The sequence below is a fragment of the Macaca fascicularis genome, chromosome 8, assembly GCF_037993035.2.
Source record: "Macaca fascicularis isolate 582-1 chromosome 8, T2T-MFA8v1.1".
NCBI lineage: Eukaryota > Metazoa > Chordata > Mammalia > Primates > Cercopithecidae > Macaca > Macaca fascicularis.
The window spans coordinates 104,530,102-104,546,826 of record NC_088382.1 but is presented as its reverse complement, the minus strand read 5'-3'; the positions used below and the strand labels follow the sequence as shown (position 1 = coordinate 104,546,826).

Sequence of the window (16,725 nt, the reverse complement as noted above, 5' to 3'; positions counted from 1 at the left end):
CCACTCCACGTTGTGCTGCCACCCGCGCTTCCCATTGGCCAGCTCTTCAGCCAACGCTTCTCTCCTCCCCGAGGGGCGGGCCCTCGGGTCCCCGCGTCGCTCAGGAAAGACCCGGGTTCCCTGAGGCCTTGGCGGGACAGCTAGGGCGCGCCCCAGGACGGTCACTTCCCAGCCACCCTATAGTCGCCCGAGTCACGTCGCCCTGTTATGCGCCCGGGCTGAGCTGCAGCCTGATACCCCCGAAATGCAGTGGGAGGGAGCAAGAGCAAACTGGCGGGAGATGCGGGAGCCGGGCGGTGGGGAGGCCAGCCGCGGAGAAGGAGCCCCTGAGAGTTTCCCTGCCGCCGCTGGCCGCGCCGTGGAGCGCGGTGGACGCAGGCCGAAGGCCTGGGAGAATGCACCCCACAGCCGCTCCGGGTGGCGGGCGCGCACTGAAAGCAGGGCGCGGCGCGCGGGCGCGCGGGCGGACGGGCGGGAGAGGGGAGCGCGCTGTCCGGAGGTGTCAGTCTGAGGCGCATGCGTGTGGGGCGGGCCCGGCCCGGCCTATATATTGTGTTGGCGCCGGCGCCAGCTGAGCCGAGCGGTAGCGGGTCTGGCGGTGAGGAGGTGCTGCGCGAAGGGGGGATGCGGGAGGAAAGAAAGCCCAGTTGGGCCGATCCCTTACCACAGGCGGGAGCCTCAGGGAGGAAAAACGGGAGGGCTGAGAACTAGACGGCTGGGGGTCATGGGTGCCCGCGTTCCGTCTCTGTCAGGAATCTTGGCAGGGGGCCGGGAAGCGGCAGGGCATGGAGAGCCGCCCCTCATTCTAGGGGCTTCTCTATCCCACCCTCATTTAGGGAGCTATCCCGTGGGAGAGAGAATGGGAGGCCGGGTCCCCTCCATGGGGAGAAAAGTTCCCGGCCAGCCCAGTCTCCCCTTTCTTTAGCTCCTTTTCCTGCCCTCCCCCCCGCCCCCCGCTTCCCATCTGGAGTTGGGGTCCCGGCGCCTCTCCGAGCGGCGGTAGGGCTGCGGGACCGGGAAGGAGGGAAAGGAGACTGAAGGCCGTGACACCAGTCTCGGTTCCTCCGCCCCCCGCTTCCCCGCCACCGCCGCTCTCCAAATTGGCGCGGAACCGGCTTCTCCACAGCCTTTTGCCTCCACAACCCCCTCTCCGCGCTCGTCCAGGATGGGAGGCGGGACGCGGGGGCGCTACCCAAGCCCCACTCCCGGTGTACGGGGGAGAGGGTGGAGGACCCAGAAAAACCCGTTTAAGGAAGATGTGCCTCCCTACGCGTTCAAGGTGCCAGGAGTGCTTGGTAAATTTTTGGACACCCGCGTCCCGGCTGTACATTCAGTTAAGAAAATGCAGGCGTGTATCCAAAATGAATTACCATGAGCTAGCTAACATAGCACAGAAGATGGCAGGGTCACACGGCCCAGGCCCCCTTCGGAGGGACTGAGCTTTCACCTCCAAATCAGCACTTGGAGAATGTGAATGACAATGTACTTGACTGCGGCTTTTCCTCTCCCCCCTTCAGAGGTTTTACACACCTGAAAGAAGAGAATGTCAAGACGAAGGTAACATCTGTCTTAGAGACATGTTTCAAATTAGTTGCCGCCTTTAACTTACTAATTACACTTCCTTTTTAAAAATTCACCACAGTAGCCGTTTACAAGCTAAGCAGCAGCCCCAGCCCAGCCAGACGGAGTCACCCCAAGAAGTCCAGATAATCCAGGCCAAGAAGAGGAAAACAACCCAGGTGATTTAAGGAGAAAGAGGGAGGAACGAAATGCCATGCTGGGACTTCAGTTTACCAATAGTCTTTTCTATTTTCCAGGATGTCAAAAAAAGAAGAGAGGAGGTCACCAAGAAACATCAGTATGAAATTAGGGTAATGCAGAACTGGACTGGGTGGGTTTGGGGGGAAAATGGAGGATAGACGAATAAGAATAGAATTATGTGTTTATTGCTTTGCAATAGATTCCTCTGACACTTTTACTTTTAATGCCCCTAGAGGTCAGCAGGAAGGCGCTTATCTTTGGGTGGTTTCTATGTGCCCGAATCCTACTACAGCTGCAGAGTAAGTGTCTTCAAGCAGCTGGTTCCTTTTTGTAAATCCCTCCCTCTTGGAACTGCCTGGTGCACCAGGGCCCGCCTAATCTGTCCAATATACTGCTCTTTGTTCCCTCGCAGACTCTAGTAGACGATCCTAATAGCTGCTTCTTGGGCATAAATAGGATGTGAGATCATTGACAGCCTGGCACGCAGCCCTTTGGTACCTCTTCTTCCTATGTGTTTTACAGAAAGCACTTTGGAGATAGTGATTGCCTTTGAAACCAGCATTATTGGGAAAAGGATCCTTTAAGTAATTGATTCCATTTTTAAGGTTTTGCCTTCAAATATTCAAAAGTATCAGAGCACACTTGTTTTAAAAAGAGCTATTTGGAAAAAAAAAAAAAAAATGGTCCCTGCTACTATTGCTAGATACAGAGAACTGCGATTCTGTGATCTTGAAAGTGATTAGTATTTTAGACTACGGATGCATTTTATTACTGCCTCCTTCAACACCTAGTGTCTTCTATTACCAGAATTGCATTTTGTTGTCTAAAACATTCTGTTACTCTATAAAAATCAACATGAGTTATATGGCTTGTTTATAAAATATGAATGTCAAATTAGCTATATTGCCATCTATGTTAGCTAAAATTACAATTCTTTAGACATATTAGCTTTCATTTATAAAAGATCCATTATAAAAACTAAGGTTTTCCTTGCACAAATTGATATTCTTCTTTATTTTTAATGACAGAATTGTTGGCCACCTGTATTATCTGGGGGGATCAGTCCTTGCATTATCATTGAAACACCTCACAAAGAAATAGGAACAAGTGATTTCTCCAGATTTACAAATTACAGATTTAAAAATCTTTTTATTAATCCTTCACCTCTGCCTGATTTAAGGTAAGAAAAATTTCAGTAATTTTATTTCAAAGATATAAAGTTGTGCTGATTTAATACATGGCACTATTTTGTCTTTGCTGTCATAAAATAGAAAAACTCGTAAAAATTGTTTTCTTTACTAATATTTAAACATATGTCATTTTATCTTAGAGTATTTAAAACAAATGATACGGGTATTTAAAACACTGATTCCATAAAATTATTTTCATTTGCTTGCTGAGTACTATAAAGATTCAACAGGACTGAATTAGTTTTTTGTTAAGATAGAAACATTTTTCATGTACAGCTTTTTCCTTTAAAATTTTTATTCTTGTTTCTTGCAGCTTCAACCCAAAGGAAGCTTTTTCAATAGATGTATCAACCCTATTTCTTACCAAACTTAGTAAGGTCTATACTTCTTTTTTCTAGTCCATGAGTATACTAAAGGTACAGCTTATACAAAACATGTAGTGTATTATGATTGGCCTTAATAAGGAATTTAATGGAATCAGACACTTAAACTCACCAATCCCCCTTTCCCTGGACTCTGTCCCACCTTACCCACCCCATAGGTGATCCTGCTATAGATGATCTATTTAGAGGTGATTGAGACTTCTTGACTGTGATCACATGCTTTACGTATTTAAATTTTTGTATTGCTCTTGAGAAAACTTTTCTTTTTCACTTTTAATTGCATTTATTTTAACGCTGAATTTACTTCTGTGCCGTAAGTTTTTGTTTCTTCTGGGATATCTTTTTCTTCTGGGCAACCTCCTCTTCTGGTGTAAGAACAATTTGTTCCTTTTCACTAAAGATCATTTCGATGCGGCAGGGAGAGATCATGTATGAGTTAATCCATGAGCTCTGTAGGTCCGCTGGCAAATCGTAGGTACTTTGTTCACTTGGAGATGCTCAATGACCGGAGACTCTACATCTAAACTCTTAAGTTCAGCATTACTCTCTGCATTTTTAAGCATGTGCGGCAAACATTCAGCACTCTTTGGACCACCAACCTTGTGTCCAGTCCCACTGCTTGGCCTCAGCACACCTACCAACTCCACCATTGTAATGTCAGAATGGTACATGCTGTTTCTGTAAAGTGACATTTTAAAAATACTTCATGGTGTTTCTTTTTTTTTTTTGGAGACGGAGCTTTGCTGTTGTTGCCCAGGCTGGACTGCAATGGTGTGATCTCGCTACCTCCACCTCCCAGGTTCAAGTGATTCTCCTGCCTCAGCCTCCTGAGTAGCTGGGATTACAGGCATGCCACCACACCCAGCTAATTTTTTGTGTTTTTAGTAGAGATGGCGTTTCACCATGTTGGCCAGGCTGGTCTCAAACTCTTGACCTTAGGTGATCCACCCACCTCGGCCTCCCAAAGTGCAGGGATTACAGGTGTGAGCCACCATGCCTGGCCACTTCGTGGTTTTTCATATATGCATACCCTTGATAGCCTGGGCAGTTTCACGAGTGTTCTTACAGTGAACACAAAGATTTGAACCTCTTAAGTTGCATGATTTTTTGGGGTTTTCCAGGTCAAGTGAATAGCCAACCATTTTCACAGATTACCTCAGACCACTTAGGGGAAAAGCAACATGGTTATCTTTTATCAGCAACCTTTGTAAAGTATAAATAAGTGGGGCCGGGCGCGGTGACTCAAGCCTGTAATCCCAGCACTTTGGGAGGCCGAGACGGGCGGATCACGAGGCCAGGAGATCGAGACCATCCTGGCTAACACGGTGAAACCCCGTCTCTACTAAAAAATACAAAAAACTAGCCGGGCGCGGTGGCAGGCGCCTGTAGTCCCAACTACTCGGGAGGCTGAGGCAGGAGAATGGCGTGAACCCGGGAGGCGGAGCTTGCAGTGAGCTGAGATCCGGCCACTGCACTCCAGCCTGGGCGGCAGAGCGAGACTCCGTCTCAAAAAAAAAAAAAAAAAAAAAAATATAAATAAGTGGGACTAGAAAGCACTCCCTTTGCAAGTTTGGATGATCATAGTCCAGGTTCCCACTGTTATTTCAGGCTTCTATTTATTCATGCAAAGGAAATGGTTTCCAAAAATTAAGGTAGAAGGTTTTTTTCTAATTTACTCTAAGAGCTTCTTCCAAGTTCTAATTAAAAGTTGCATTTCAGGCCGGGCACGGTGGCTCAAGCCTGTAATCCCAGCACTTTGGGAGGCAGATCACAAGGTCAGGAGATCGAGACCATCCTGGCTAATACGTTGAAACCCCGTCTCTACTAAAAAAAAATACAAAAAGCTAGCCGGGTGAGGTGGCAGGCGCCTGTAGTCCCAGCTATTCGGGAGGCTGAGGCAGGAGAATGGCGTAAGCCCGGGAGGCGGAGCTTGCAGTGAGCTGAGATCCAGCCACTGCACTCCAGCCTGGGCAACAGAGCAAGACTCCGTCTCCAAAAAAAAAAAAAAGTTGCATTTCAGTGTCTGAAAGTTGAATTTTATCTATGTGAAACAGAATTTGTATATTACATGGATTGCACAATTTAAATTATGGTTTTTAGCTGGGCATGGTGGGTCACACCTGTAATCCCAGCACTTTTGAGTGGCTGAGGCAGGTGGATCACTTGAGGTCAGGAGTTTGAGACCAGCCCAGCCAACATGGTGAAACCCCATCTCTACTAAAAATACAAAAACTAGCCAGGCTTGGTGGCAGGCACCTATAACTCCCAGATACTTGGGAGGCTGAGGCACAACAATCACTCGAACCCGGGAGGTGGAGATTACAGTGAGCCAAGATTGTGCCGCTGCACTCTAGCCTGGGCCACAGAGTGAGACTCTGTCTCAAAAAAAAAAAAATTTATGTTTTTTTCCCTCTCTTTCCATAGCTGGGGATGTTCAAAAGAAGTCTGGCTAAACATGTTAAAAAAGGAGAGCAGATATGTTCATGAAAAACATCTTGAAGTTCTGCATTCTGACTTGGAACCACAGATGAGGTCCATACTTCTAGACTGGCTTTTAGAGGTATGTTACACCAATACAAATTTCCTTTGTCTCTGTATGATGGAAAATATTTAGCTGTAAATATGCTTTCCATGTACTCTCCAGAGTTTATTGTTCATCCCCAGGAAGCTGTCTTCTTTGAGGTACTTACTGTAGTTGATGGTACCCAAAGTGGAAAGTGACTCTATAAAATGACAAACCTACTACATATAACTAAACTCAATCCAGAATTCCTGTTATCTGTGGGTACTGCTATGTACCAGCCACTTTCTAGGTGCCACAGATACTCAAGGTGAATGGAATGTATAGTTGATTAGGTTTTGAATTATGCTATACAAAGTGAAGAACTAGAACTAGGCTTCAGGGCCCTCTGAAGTCTTTTTCTGTATTAACAAAATCAACTGATGATGAGGAATCCTGATTTCTATATCCTAAACCGTAATGAGATTATGGATACCTGGAAGCTCTAAGCCCTCTATAGTCCAGGTACCTTCTCTTTATTATATTCTTCTATTCTTTTCTGAAATATACCATTAATTTGAAGGAATAGTGATCCTGAAGCCCCTATAGATTTGTGCCAGAATTTTCTCTCTTATTTAGGTCCATTCCCTTTCTCTGGATAATAGCTTTAAAAAAGTCTCTAAAATTATTATTGAGGAAATGATTACTTATGTTGATGACAAACTGATTTTTCCCCCAACTCTTGGATATTTACTCTGTAGTCTGTCTTTAAGACAGAGATGAAGCATTCTAAGGGAAAAAGACCATAGACTTTTTGGAGGAGTAGCACATGGCAGAATAGATCTCAGAAGCTATCAGAACAGTTTTTAAGACTATACCATGTTGTCCTTTTGCATCAGGTCATCTTTTTCCTTATTTTGACTAGAAGGAAAGATTGTATTTTAATTGTGAGCACAAGAAGGCATTGGGTTTTGACTTTTTCTGAGTGTCTAGTGATCATGGAATCAACCTAAGCATAATTACGTTAATTTTTAATTTTTTTCCTTTTTGTTATACCGATATTCATCCAGTGGTTATCCTATTCAATTTATTCCTGTTTTTCCTAAATACAATTATGTATGGAACAGCATACAGAATATATCAAATCCGGCAGTGTTAAACTCTGTCTTAGTATATTCTTCAGTCTAGGAATGCAAACTTGATTCAACATTTGAAAATCTATTCATTTATTACCTTAACAGTAAATGAGAAAAATGCTAAGATCTCCATAGATGCAAAAGACATTTTTTGAAATTCGACATTCTTTTTTTTTTTTTTGAGGTGGAGCCTCGCTGTGGTCACCCAGGCTCGAGTATAATGGCACAATCTCGGCTCACTGCAACCTCTGCATCCTGGGTTCAAGTGACTCTTGTGCCTCAGCCACCTAAGTAGCTGGGATTACAGGCGCGGGCCACCACACCTGTCTTTATTTTGTATTTTTAATAGACACGGGGTTTTACCACATTGGCCAGGCTGGTCTTGAACTGCTGACCTCAAGTGATCCGCCCGCCTTGGTCTCCCAAAGTGCTGGGATTACAGGTGTGAGCCATTGCACTCGGCCAGCAAATGAGATTTTCTTAACTTATTATTAGAAACTCAGGTGGCCAGGTGTGGTGCCTTATACCTGTAATGTCAGCATTTTGGGAGGCTGAGGCAGGCAGATCAGTTGAAGCCAGGAGTTCGAGACCAGCCTGGCCAACATGGCAAAATCCCATCTCTACTAAAAATACAAAAAATTAGCTGGGCATGGTGGCACATACCTGTAATCTCAGCCACTCAGGAGGCTGAGGTAGGAGAATCACCTGAAGCTGGGAGGCAGAAGTTGCAGTGAGCCACTGCACTCCAGCCTGGGTGACAAAGCGAGACCCTGTCTCCAAAAAAAAAAAAAAAAAAAAAAAAAACTCTGGTATATATCTCTATTTCCTCACCTCCAAAATGGGGATAATGGTACCTACTTAAGGAGTTACTGTGAGAATTACAAGCTTTTCCTAAAAGTGTGGAAATGACAGATACTATTTATTATTATTATTAACAATAGTGAAACATCAAGGCAATTCCTATTAAAGTCAGAAACAAGGGATAAGATTTTATGACCAATGTTAAACGTTCAGTATCCTTCGATAATTTTTAACCAGTGCAGTAAAATATGAAAAATAAATGAGGTAGGAAAAACGATAAAACTAGTAAATGTGGATAGTAATAGATTTGTTTATCCTAATAACACATGTTAGTTTCTTTTTTTCCTTTCCTATCTTAGCTTTGCTATCAGTTTGGCTTAAACATATTTTAAAATCTGATATGCTGAGAGATGACTTTCTAATTTGAGAAATTCAGAGGATAATATTTAAATGTTTGGAATCTTCTCTAGGTATGTGAAGTATACACACTTCATAGGGAAACATTTTATCTTGCACAAGACTTTTTTGATAGATTTATGTTGACACAAAAGGATATAAATAAAAATATGCTTCAACTCATTGGAATTACCTCATTATTCATTGCTTCCAAACTTGAGGTAAGTTCTCAAAGTTTATCCTTAGATATATTTATCCCAAACTTTTTTTTTAATCAACGTATTAATCCCAAAGAATACTATGTCTTATATTAACTCCTTAGAAAAGTGAATGTTTTTGTTTCTCAGTACATTTTCTGAACATTATCACAGGGATAAATGATAAATTATCATAGTTCCCTCTGTAATGTCTGAGCCTTATTATAAATCTCTGGTTTAGATTCTGGGATTAGTATCTAAGTGAAATGTCCCATGGCTCATTCTGCCAAACGAAACATATTGATGCTCTATTTATATACATAATTATAGCATTTGTATTAAACAGAATGACCTTTGAAAACTAAACAGCTAATAAAATGAAATGAAATGAATACTGTGTTGGGTTAGAATAATGGTTTATCCAGCTTTTTTTTTTTTTTTTTTTTTTTTTTAATTGAGACAAAGTCTCACTCTTTCACCCAGGCTGGAGTGTAATGGGATGATCTGGGTTCACTACAACCTCTGCCTCCCGGGTTCAAGTGGTTCTCCTGCCTCAGCCTCCTAAGTAACTGGGATTACAGGCACTTGCCACCACGCCCAGCTGATTTTTGTATTTTTAGTAGAGATGGGGTTTCACCATGTTGGCCAGGCTGGTCTTGAACTCCTGACTCAGGCGATCCACCCGCCTCAGCCTCCCAATGTGCTGGGACTACAGGTATGAGCCACCGCGCCTGGCCAGCCTAATATTTTTGTATCTGATGGTGCTGCCATGATAGAAGGCAACTCCTTTCTTAAGATTTTCCTTCGCATAAGCTCAATTTACTTTTCTTAATACGTGATGGATATCATCAATACTTTCACCTAAGACTTTTATAGCTGGTATCATTTTGAAAGAAGAGAGATTGTGATCATATATTAAGTGTTTTCCTTTTTCTTTTAAATGTCTTTTGAGCTTTAAGAGCCATCCCCAAATTCTGCTGAATTTGGCACATAAACTTGTGTTCAGTCTATCCTTACTTGAAATTATACTGTTTTAGACAACTTTCTAGACCGAAATCCTCATCTTTTAGCCTGTTCTCCTATGTGGGAGACACCTAATCCTTTGATGATTCTAATTCTTCTCTGGAGTGCTAAAACGGACCTGTTAGCCAAACTGCGTGAAGTATTTTTTGACTAACCATATTTTTGTACTAGGGTAAAGGAAATGTTTTTAGTTTCTAGACCTTATTTGTTTGGTGCTTTGCTTTTGTTTTTTGAGACACGGTCTTGCTGTCACACAGGCTGGATGCAGTGGCACTATCACACCTCAGTACAGCCTCGACCTCCCAGGCTACAGCGATCCTCTCACCTCAGCCTCTGGAATAGCTGACTACAGGGATGCACCACCATGCCTGGCTATTTTTTCTTGTAGAGACAGTGTTTCTCTTTGTTGCTCATGCTGATCTTAAATTCCTGGGCTCAGATGATTCTCCTACCTCGACCTCCCAAAGTGCTGGGATTATACGTGTGAGCTGCTGCACTGCACCCAGCAGGGTGTCTCCTTTTGATCTGACCAATGTATCAGGCAATCTTAAAACAAGTTTGGTTGTTCTTTAACTGAAATGACATAAGATACTCTAGTTGTGTTAATGAAAATTCAAAGTCAATTCTATGAAAAGAAGTCTTGATAATCAATATAGTTACTAGATACCTAGATATGAAAATGTCTTACTAAGTTTGACTATAGAATTATTTTACTGAGATTTACATTTACTTAGTGAAGCTGTCCTTAAATCTGAAGCTTGTGTGTGATTTGTATATAGATGGTCCCCTACTTACCATGGTTTGACCTACAATGTTTTGACTTTATGATGGTTGAAAACAACCTGCATTCATTATGCCCCTTGACATACAACAGGGCTATGTCTGCATAGGTTGAAAATACCGTAAGTTGAAAGTACACTTTCTGGCCAGGTGTGGTGGTTAATCCCAGCACTTTGGGAGGCCGAGGAGGGCAAATCATTTGCAGTCAGGAGTTCGAGACCAACCTGGCCTACATGGTGAAACCCTCTCTCTACTGAAAATACAAAAAATAGCTGGGCATAGTGGCACACACCTGTAATCCCAGCTACTGGGGAGGCTGAGACACAAGAATCACTTGAGCCTGGAAGGTGGAAGTTGCAGTGAGCCGAGACTGCACCACTGCACTCCAGCCTGAGTGACAGAGTGAGACTCTGCCTCAAAAAAAAAAAAAAAAAAGAAAATGTACTTTTTAAATTTTTGCTTATTTCTCCAAGAAAATAAAAATGTACTTTCTACTTAAACGATATTTTGGTTTATTGGGATGTAACCCCATTGTAAACTGAGGAACATTTGTAATTAATTTCTATCTCAATTGTACTCAATAAAAAAATTACAATTTAAAGGAAATCTACGCTCCTAAACTCCAAGAGTTTGCTTACGTCACTGATGGTGCTTGCAGTGAAGAGGATATCTTAAGGATGGAACTCATTATATTAAAGGTAATAATTATATTTTCCTAGTTGCAAAAAAGAAACCATGTTACTAAGTAACATAAGTAGTTATGATTGAATCTCAAATACTACAATGTAAAAAGTCAAAACTGAGGTATTAGGATCCAGTTCTAAGACGTTCATGCATCAAAATATTGACAATGGTTATGGTTGGATGGGGAATTTACTTAACCTCTAAACTCTACTATATAACGTGATATATGTGTCTACATTCATTAACAGGCATTTTTAAATTTTGTTAACAGGCTTTAAAATGGGAACTTTGTCCTGTAACAATCATCTCCTGGCTAAATCTCTTTCTCCAAGTTGATGCTCTTAAAGATGCTCCTAAAGTTCTTCTACCTCAGTATTCTCAGGAAACATTCATTCAAATAGCTCAGGTACTGACATTTTTATTGATTCAATGGTAATATTATTATTAATTACAGGTTTTAGTGTATAGTCTTAAATAGGCTATATCACAAAATAACATCATTGACTTCACTCCTTAATTCTAGAACAAAACTTTTGATGCATAAAGTTCTGTCCCCAACGTTTATGTTGCTTAATGTTTCTAGAAAACAAAGTCCTTACACTTTTCTGAGTACTTTCATTCTTTAGGAGTCCAAACTAAAGTATCTTTTTTGATATAAAGGGGAAAAGCATTTTTTAGCTAGTTGTGTTTAAGCTTTATAATGGCACAGAATTATTCTGTATGTCTTTACATTTGGATACACAGAGTACCTATCAAGTTAAGTATCAGAATTAAAATTACTTTGTTAAAAAAATTTTTTAGAACATAAATTCAAAGTAAACTTTTCCAGGCTAGCATATTTAACAAAGTAAGTAATTAGATGAGGAGGAGGAGGATCTGGCTGGGCGGTATGGCTCAGGTCTGTAATCCCAGCACTTTGGGCAGATGAGGCAAGCAGATCACTTGAGGTCAGGAGTTTGAGACCAGCCTAGCCAACGTGTTACTTGGGAGGCTGAGGCAAGAGAATCGCTTGAACCTGGGAGGTGGAGGTTGCAGTGAGCGGACATCACACCACTGCACTCCAGCCTGAGCAACAGAGTGAGACTCCATCTCAAATTTAAAAAAAAAAAAAAAAAAAAAAGGAGATCCCATTCTTTCTTGCTTACTTCTTGTAAGTAAGCTTAAGGCTGCTGTATCTGTCATATAACAAAAGTGAAGAAAATCTACATTCTTATTCTGTGTGGGAAGTGAAAAATTCAACATATGGAAGACATTTGGGGATGAATATTAAGTCACCTAGGTTAAAATTTGTGGGCAATAGTGCTTACATCTAGCACATTATGAATACTCAAATTGGATAACCACTAAGTATACTGGAATTGGTTTATAAAACCTTTTATTAAAAGCTTAAAAGCTTAATTTTTTCATCCAGAATTCTTAGCATCCCAGATTGTCCTAGGCAGCTATACCCTTCTGATAGGGTAAATCTTTGATAAGCCAATAAACAATGTAGAGTTTCTAGAGGTATATAACAGTAATATTTCACTTCCAATTTCCAACTCTTCTCCCATTTCTCTTACTTTCTGGACCAATGAGGACAAACAGAATTGAAATTTAATTCCGCTGCACAAGTATCTTCTCAAATGTGTGAAATCTTGTCCTTTTACACTATACCATTCCACTGCTACTTGTTCAGCTCTTATTGCCTAGATTATACAGCCTTTTAACTAATCTCACTGCTTAATAAACAGGTTTTCTTCTAGTCTGTTTTACTGCATTCTAAGGTATCTTTCTTAAAATGGAACTTTCTTGATTTAAAAATCTTCCAGTAGCTTCAAGAATCAGCCTATAAAGTTCTGACTTCTTAAAGACCCTTTGTGATCCAATCTAGGCCATGCCTCTCTCTAGCCACCACCCCTCATCTTTCTTGATAAGAAAAGAAGGAAAGGTACTCCTTGCTTATTTCATATTTTTCACCTTAGGAGTTCTGAACTATGAACTGAATTTCAAGTGATGTTCCTATACCTAGAACATTCTCTGCCTCCCAATCTTCCTGGCTACTTTATAAGACTCATTTATGGCAATTTGAGGCCATCACTATCTTTTCCAATCTGGATTTAGGTGCCCTTCCTGCTAGTACATGTCACATTGTACTGCAACGGTCTTTCCTTGTCTACTTCCTTCAGGTTGGTGGCTTATCTCTAGGTCCCTTAAAGTTTTAGCAAGAGACATTTAGTACTCATCCGTCTCCTAAATTGCTTGTACTTTTGTTTTTCCTTTGTTAGCTTTTAGATCTGTGTATTCTAGCCATTGATTCATTAGAGTTCCAGTACAGAATACTGACTGCTGCTGCCCTGTGCCATTTTACCTCCATTGAAGTGGTTAAGAAAGCCTCAGGTAAGACTCTCTATTTGTTGTCTTCTTACCTTTTCACAACTACTAATGGGACTATAGTCTCTGAACTTTAACATTCTGCTAAACATGAATTTAAAACTTTGGCAAAAGGCCGGGCGCGGTGGCTCAAGCCTGTAATCCCAGCACTTTGGGAGGCCGAGACGGGCGGATCACGAGGTCAGGAGATCGAGACCATCCTGGGTAACACGGTGAAACCCCGTCTCTACTAAAAATACAAAAACTTAGCCGGGCGAGGTGGCAGGCGCCTGTAGTCCCAGCTACTGGGGAGGCTGAGGCAGGAGAATGGCGTGAACCCGGGAGGCGGAGCTTGCAGTGAGCTGAGATCTGGCCACTGCACTCCAGCCTGGGTGACAGAGCGAGACTCCGTCTCAAAAAAAAAAAAAAAAAAAAAAAAAAACTTTGGCAAAAAAAAAAAAAAAAATTAGCTGCTCGGTGATTACCTTTCTGTTAGAAGTACTTTCCAATCCAGAATGTGTATCTACAAAAAGACCAAATGGAATTTAAATACAGTTGAAACAAATCAACATTATAGTTCTGCTTTAAGAGTTCTTTGGGATTTGACCATTTCAATTTCTTTCTTTTTTTTTTTTTTTTTTTTTTGAGACGGAGTCTCGCGCTGTCACCCAGGCTGGAGTGCAGTGGCCGGATCTCAGCTCACTGCAAGCTCCGCCTCCCGGGTTCACGCCATTCTCCTGCCTCAGCCTCCCGAGTAGCTGGGACTACAGGCGTCCGCCACCTCGCCCGGCTAGTTTTTTGTTTTTTTTTTTTAGTAGAGACGGGGTTTCACCATGTTAACCAGGATGGTCTCGATCTCCTGACCTCGTGATCCGCCCGTCTCAGCCTCCCAAAGTGCTGGGATTACAGGCTTGAGCCACCACGCCCGGCCAGACCATTTCAATTTCACATGTAGAAGGTACTGGTTAAGAAGTTCTGAAGTCCCTTTTCCCTTCAACATAGTCATGTAAATAGTTTGAGAGTGATAATCTGTTCTGACATACTAAACTTTTTGGTTATGATTTGTTTTGGTTTCTTTTTAAAATAACTGTCTCAAAACCAGTACCAAGTACATCAGGCATATATAAGATAGTTTCTGATGTACAACCTTCATGCTTTTCTAACTTTTTTCTATCTAGGTTTGGAGTGGGACAGTATTTCAGAATGTGTAGATTGGATGGTACCTTTTGTCAATGTAGTAAAAAGTACTAGTCCAGTGAAGCTGAAGACTTTTAAGAAGATTCCTATGGAAGACAGACATAATATCCAGACACATACAAATTATTTGGCTATGCTGGTATGTTTTTTTGAGTTTTTTGGCTTTGCTATCTGAATCTAGTAAGTAACTGAAACTGATGGTAGGAATAGAGTTCTCCTTCAGGCAGTTATATAAGATGATCAGGGGAAAGAAAGTTCTAATGGGCACACTGATTTCAAAATGTAGAAAAGTTAATAAAATTACTTTGAAATCAAAGCAAGATTTGTGAAGTGTCTCAAGATCAATGCCAACAGTCTAGAGTTAAAAATATATATAACATGTTACAGAAACTTTCAGAATATGACCCTTCACACTTGCAAAGACATAAAAAGACTATTAAAATTAGACCTAAATGATCTCAAATAAGTACCCAGAAGTCTGGTTTGACTATGATTTCTTCCCATGTATAGGAAGAAGTAAATTACATAAACACCTTCAGAAAAGGGGGACAGTTGTCACCAGTGTGCAATGGAGGCATCATGACACCACCGAAGAGCACCGAAAAACCACCAGGAAAACACTAAAGAAGATAACTAAGCAAACAAGTTGGAATTCACCAAGTATTGGGTAGAACTGGTATCACTGAACTACTAAAGTTTTACAGGAAAATAGTGCTGTGATTGATTGTCCTAGCCAATTCATAAGTTACACTGCCATTCTTTGATTTTAAAACTTACAATTGGCACTAAAGAATACATTTAATTATTTCCTATGTTAGCTGTTAAAGAAACAGCAGGACTTGTTTACAAAGATGTGTTCATTCCCAAGGTTACTGGATAGAAGCCAACCACAGTCTATACCATAGCAATGTTTTTCCTTTAATCCAGTGTTACTATGTTTCTCTTGATAAACTAGGAATTTTATCATTGGAGTTTTCGACTGGGTAAGTGCTACCTTAAAGGGTATATACTAAGTGATATAGTACTTTGAATCTAGTTGTTAGATTCTCAAAATTCCTATACTCTTGACTAGTGCAATTTGGTTCTTGAAAATTAAACTTGTTTACAAAAGTTTAGTTTTGTAATAAGGTGACTAATTTATCTATAGCTGCTATAGCAAGCTATTATAAAACTTGAATTTCTACAAATGGTGAAATTTAATGTTTTTTAAACTAGTTTATTTGCCTTGCCATAACACATTTTTTAACTAATAAGGCTTAGATGAACATGGTGTTCAACCTGTGCTCTAAACAGTGGGAGTACCAAAGAAATGATAAACAAGGTAAATGCTGTGGCTCCTTCCTAACTGGGGCTTTATTGACATGTAGGTTGCTTGGTAATAACCTTTTTGTATATCACAATTTGGGTGAAAAACTTAAGTACCCTTTCAAACTATTTATATGAGGAAGTCACTTTATTACTCTAAGATATCCCTAAGGAATTTTTTTTTTTTAATTTAGTGTGACTAAGGCTTTATTTATGTTTGTAAAATTGTTAAGGTCCTTTCTAAATTCCTCCATTGTGAGATAAGGACAGTGTCAAAGTGATAAAGCTGAACACTTGACCTAAACTTCTATTTTCTTAAGGAAGAGTATCAAATATATACTGACTCCTAGAGATCTATTTATTAAAAAAAGACACAAAAACTTGCTGTACATAGGCTAGCTATTTCTAAATATTTTAAATTAGCTTTAAAAAAAAAAAATCCAGCATCATAAAGTAGATTTAATTAGAAAACTAGATTGCTAGTTTGTTGTCAGATATGTGAATCTCTTCTCCCTTTGAAGAAATTGTAAATTTAAGCTATTGTTACGGTATGAAGTCTTCTGTATAGTTTGTTTTTAAACTAATATTTGTTTCAGTATTTTGTCTGAAAAGAAAACACCACTAATTGTGTACATATGTATTATATAAACTTAACCTTTTAATACTGTTTATTTTTAGCTCATTGTTTAAAAAATAAAAGTTAAAAAAATTTAACTGCTTAAAAGTAAAGTTTTGCCATTGCTTGGAGAAACTTTTTTTTCCTTCTCTGCGCTGCCAGCTGTAACACTTCTTCTGGATTGCTTGCATTCAACTCTGTCTGGCCGATGGCTTTGATCTTCCAAAACAGAAAAGTGATGTTATTAGAGATGTGTCAAAAATTAAGTTTTGTTGGTACAAGTAATATAAAGCTATCTACATGCTAACAATGATAAAGTTTAATGATTAACTGAACCTCTAATTGTAAAACCCAAGAGTCTTGGAAAAAAATTAACATAAAGATTAACCAGGCCGGGTGCGGGGTGA

The 16,725-nt window shown here is 40.5% G+C and overlaps 2 protein-coding genes across 28 annotated transcripts in view; one reads left to right on the top strand and one right to left on the bottom strand.

Annotated features, from left to right (window-relative positions):
* The first annotated feature begins 261 nt into the window (after window positions 1-261).
* Window positions 262-16,426, top strand: CCNE2 (cyclin E2). 8 transcript variants are annotated; one of them, XM_045398516.3, is made up of 13 exons: window positions 341-417; window positions 1,518-1,557; window positions 1,643-1,739; window positions 1,818-1,871; window positions 1,995-2,060; window positions 2,790-2,941; window positions 5,759-5,894; window positions 8,242-8,388; window positions 10,770-10,865; window positions 11,123-11,257; window positions 13,116-13,227; window positions 14,379-14,536; window positions 14,908-16,426. In XM_045398516.3, exons 2-13 carry the CDS (start codon window positions 1,544-1,546, stop codon window positions 15,019-15,021), a joined length of 1,281 nt encoding a protein of 426 aa, XP_045254451.1. In that variant the 5' UTR covers window positions 341-417; window positions 1,518-1,543; the 3' UTR covers window positions 15,022-16,426. The 8 variants fall into 8 exon arrangements, with proteins under 8 accessions (XP_073855221.1, XP_045254451.1, XP_045254453.1 ...); XM_045398518.3 differs by lacking the exon at window positions 341-417 and adding an exon at window positions 525-598 and having other exon boundaries at window positions 1,646-1,739; XM_005563725.5 differs by lacking the exon at window positions 341-417 and adding an exon at window positions 525-598.
* INTS8 (integrator complex subunit 8) overlaps window positions 16,343-16,725 on the bottom strand; it is a 57,174-nt gene continuing 56,791 nt past the window's right edge. For all 20 annotated transcript variants that reach the window (XR_012416539.1, XR_012416537.1, XR_012416540.1 and 17 more), the window contains one exon: window positions 16,343-16,537. Coding sequence is in view for 15 of the 20 variants with exons in the window: in XM_073999106.1 (XP_073855207.1) it covers window positions 16,421-16,537 (117 nt within the window). In the remaining 5 variants the exon portion in view is untranslated. The remainder of the gene's footprint in view (window positions 16,538-16,725) is intronic.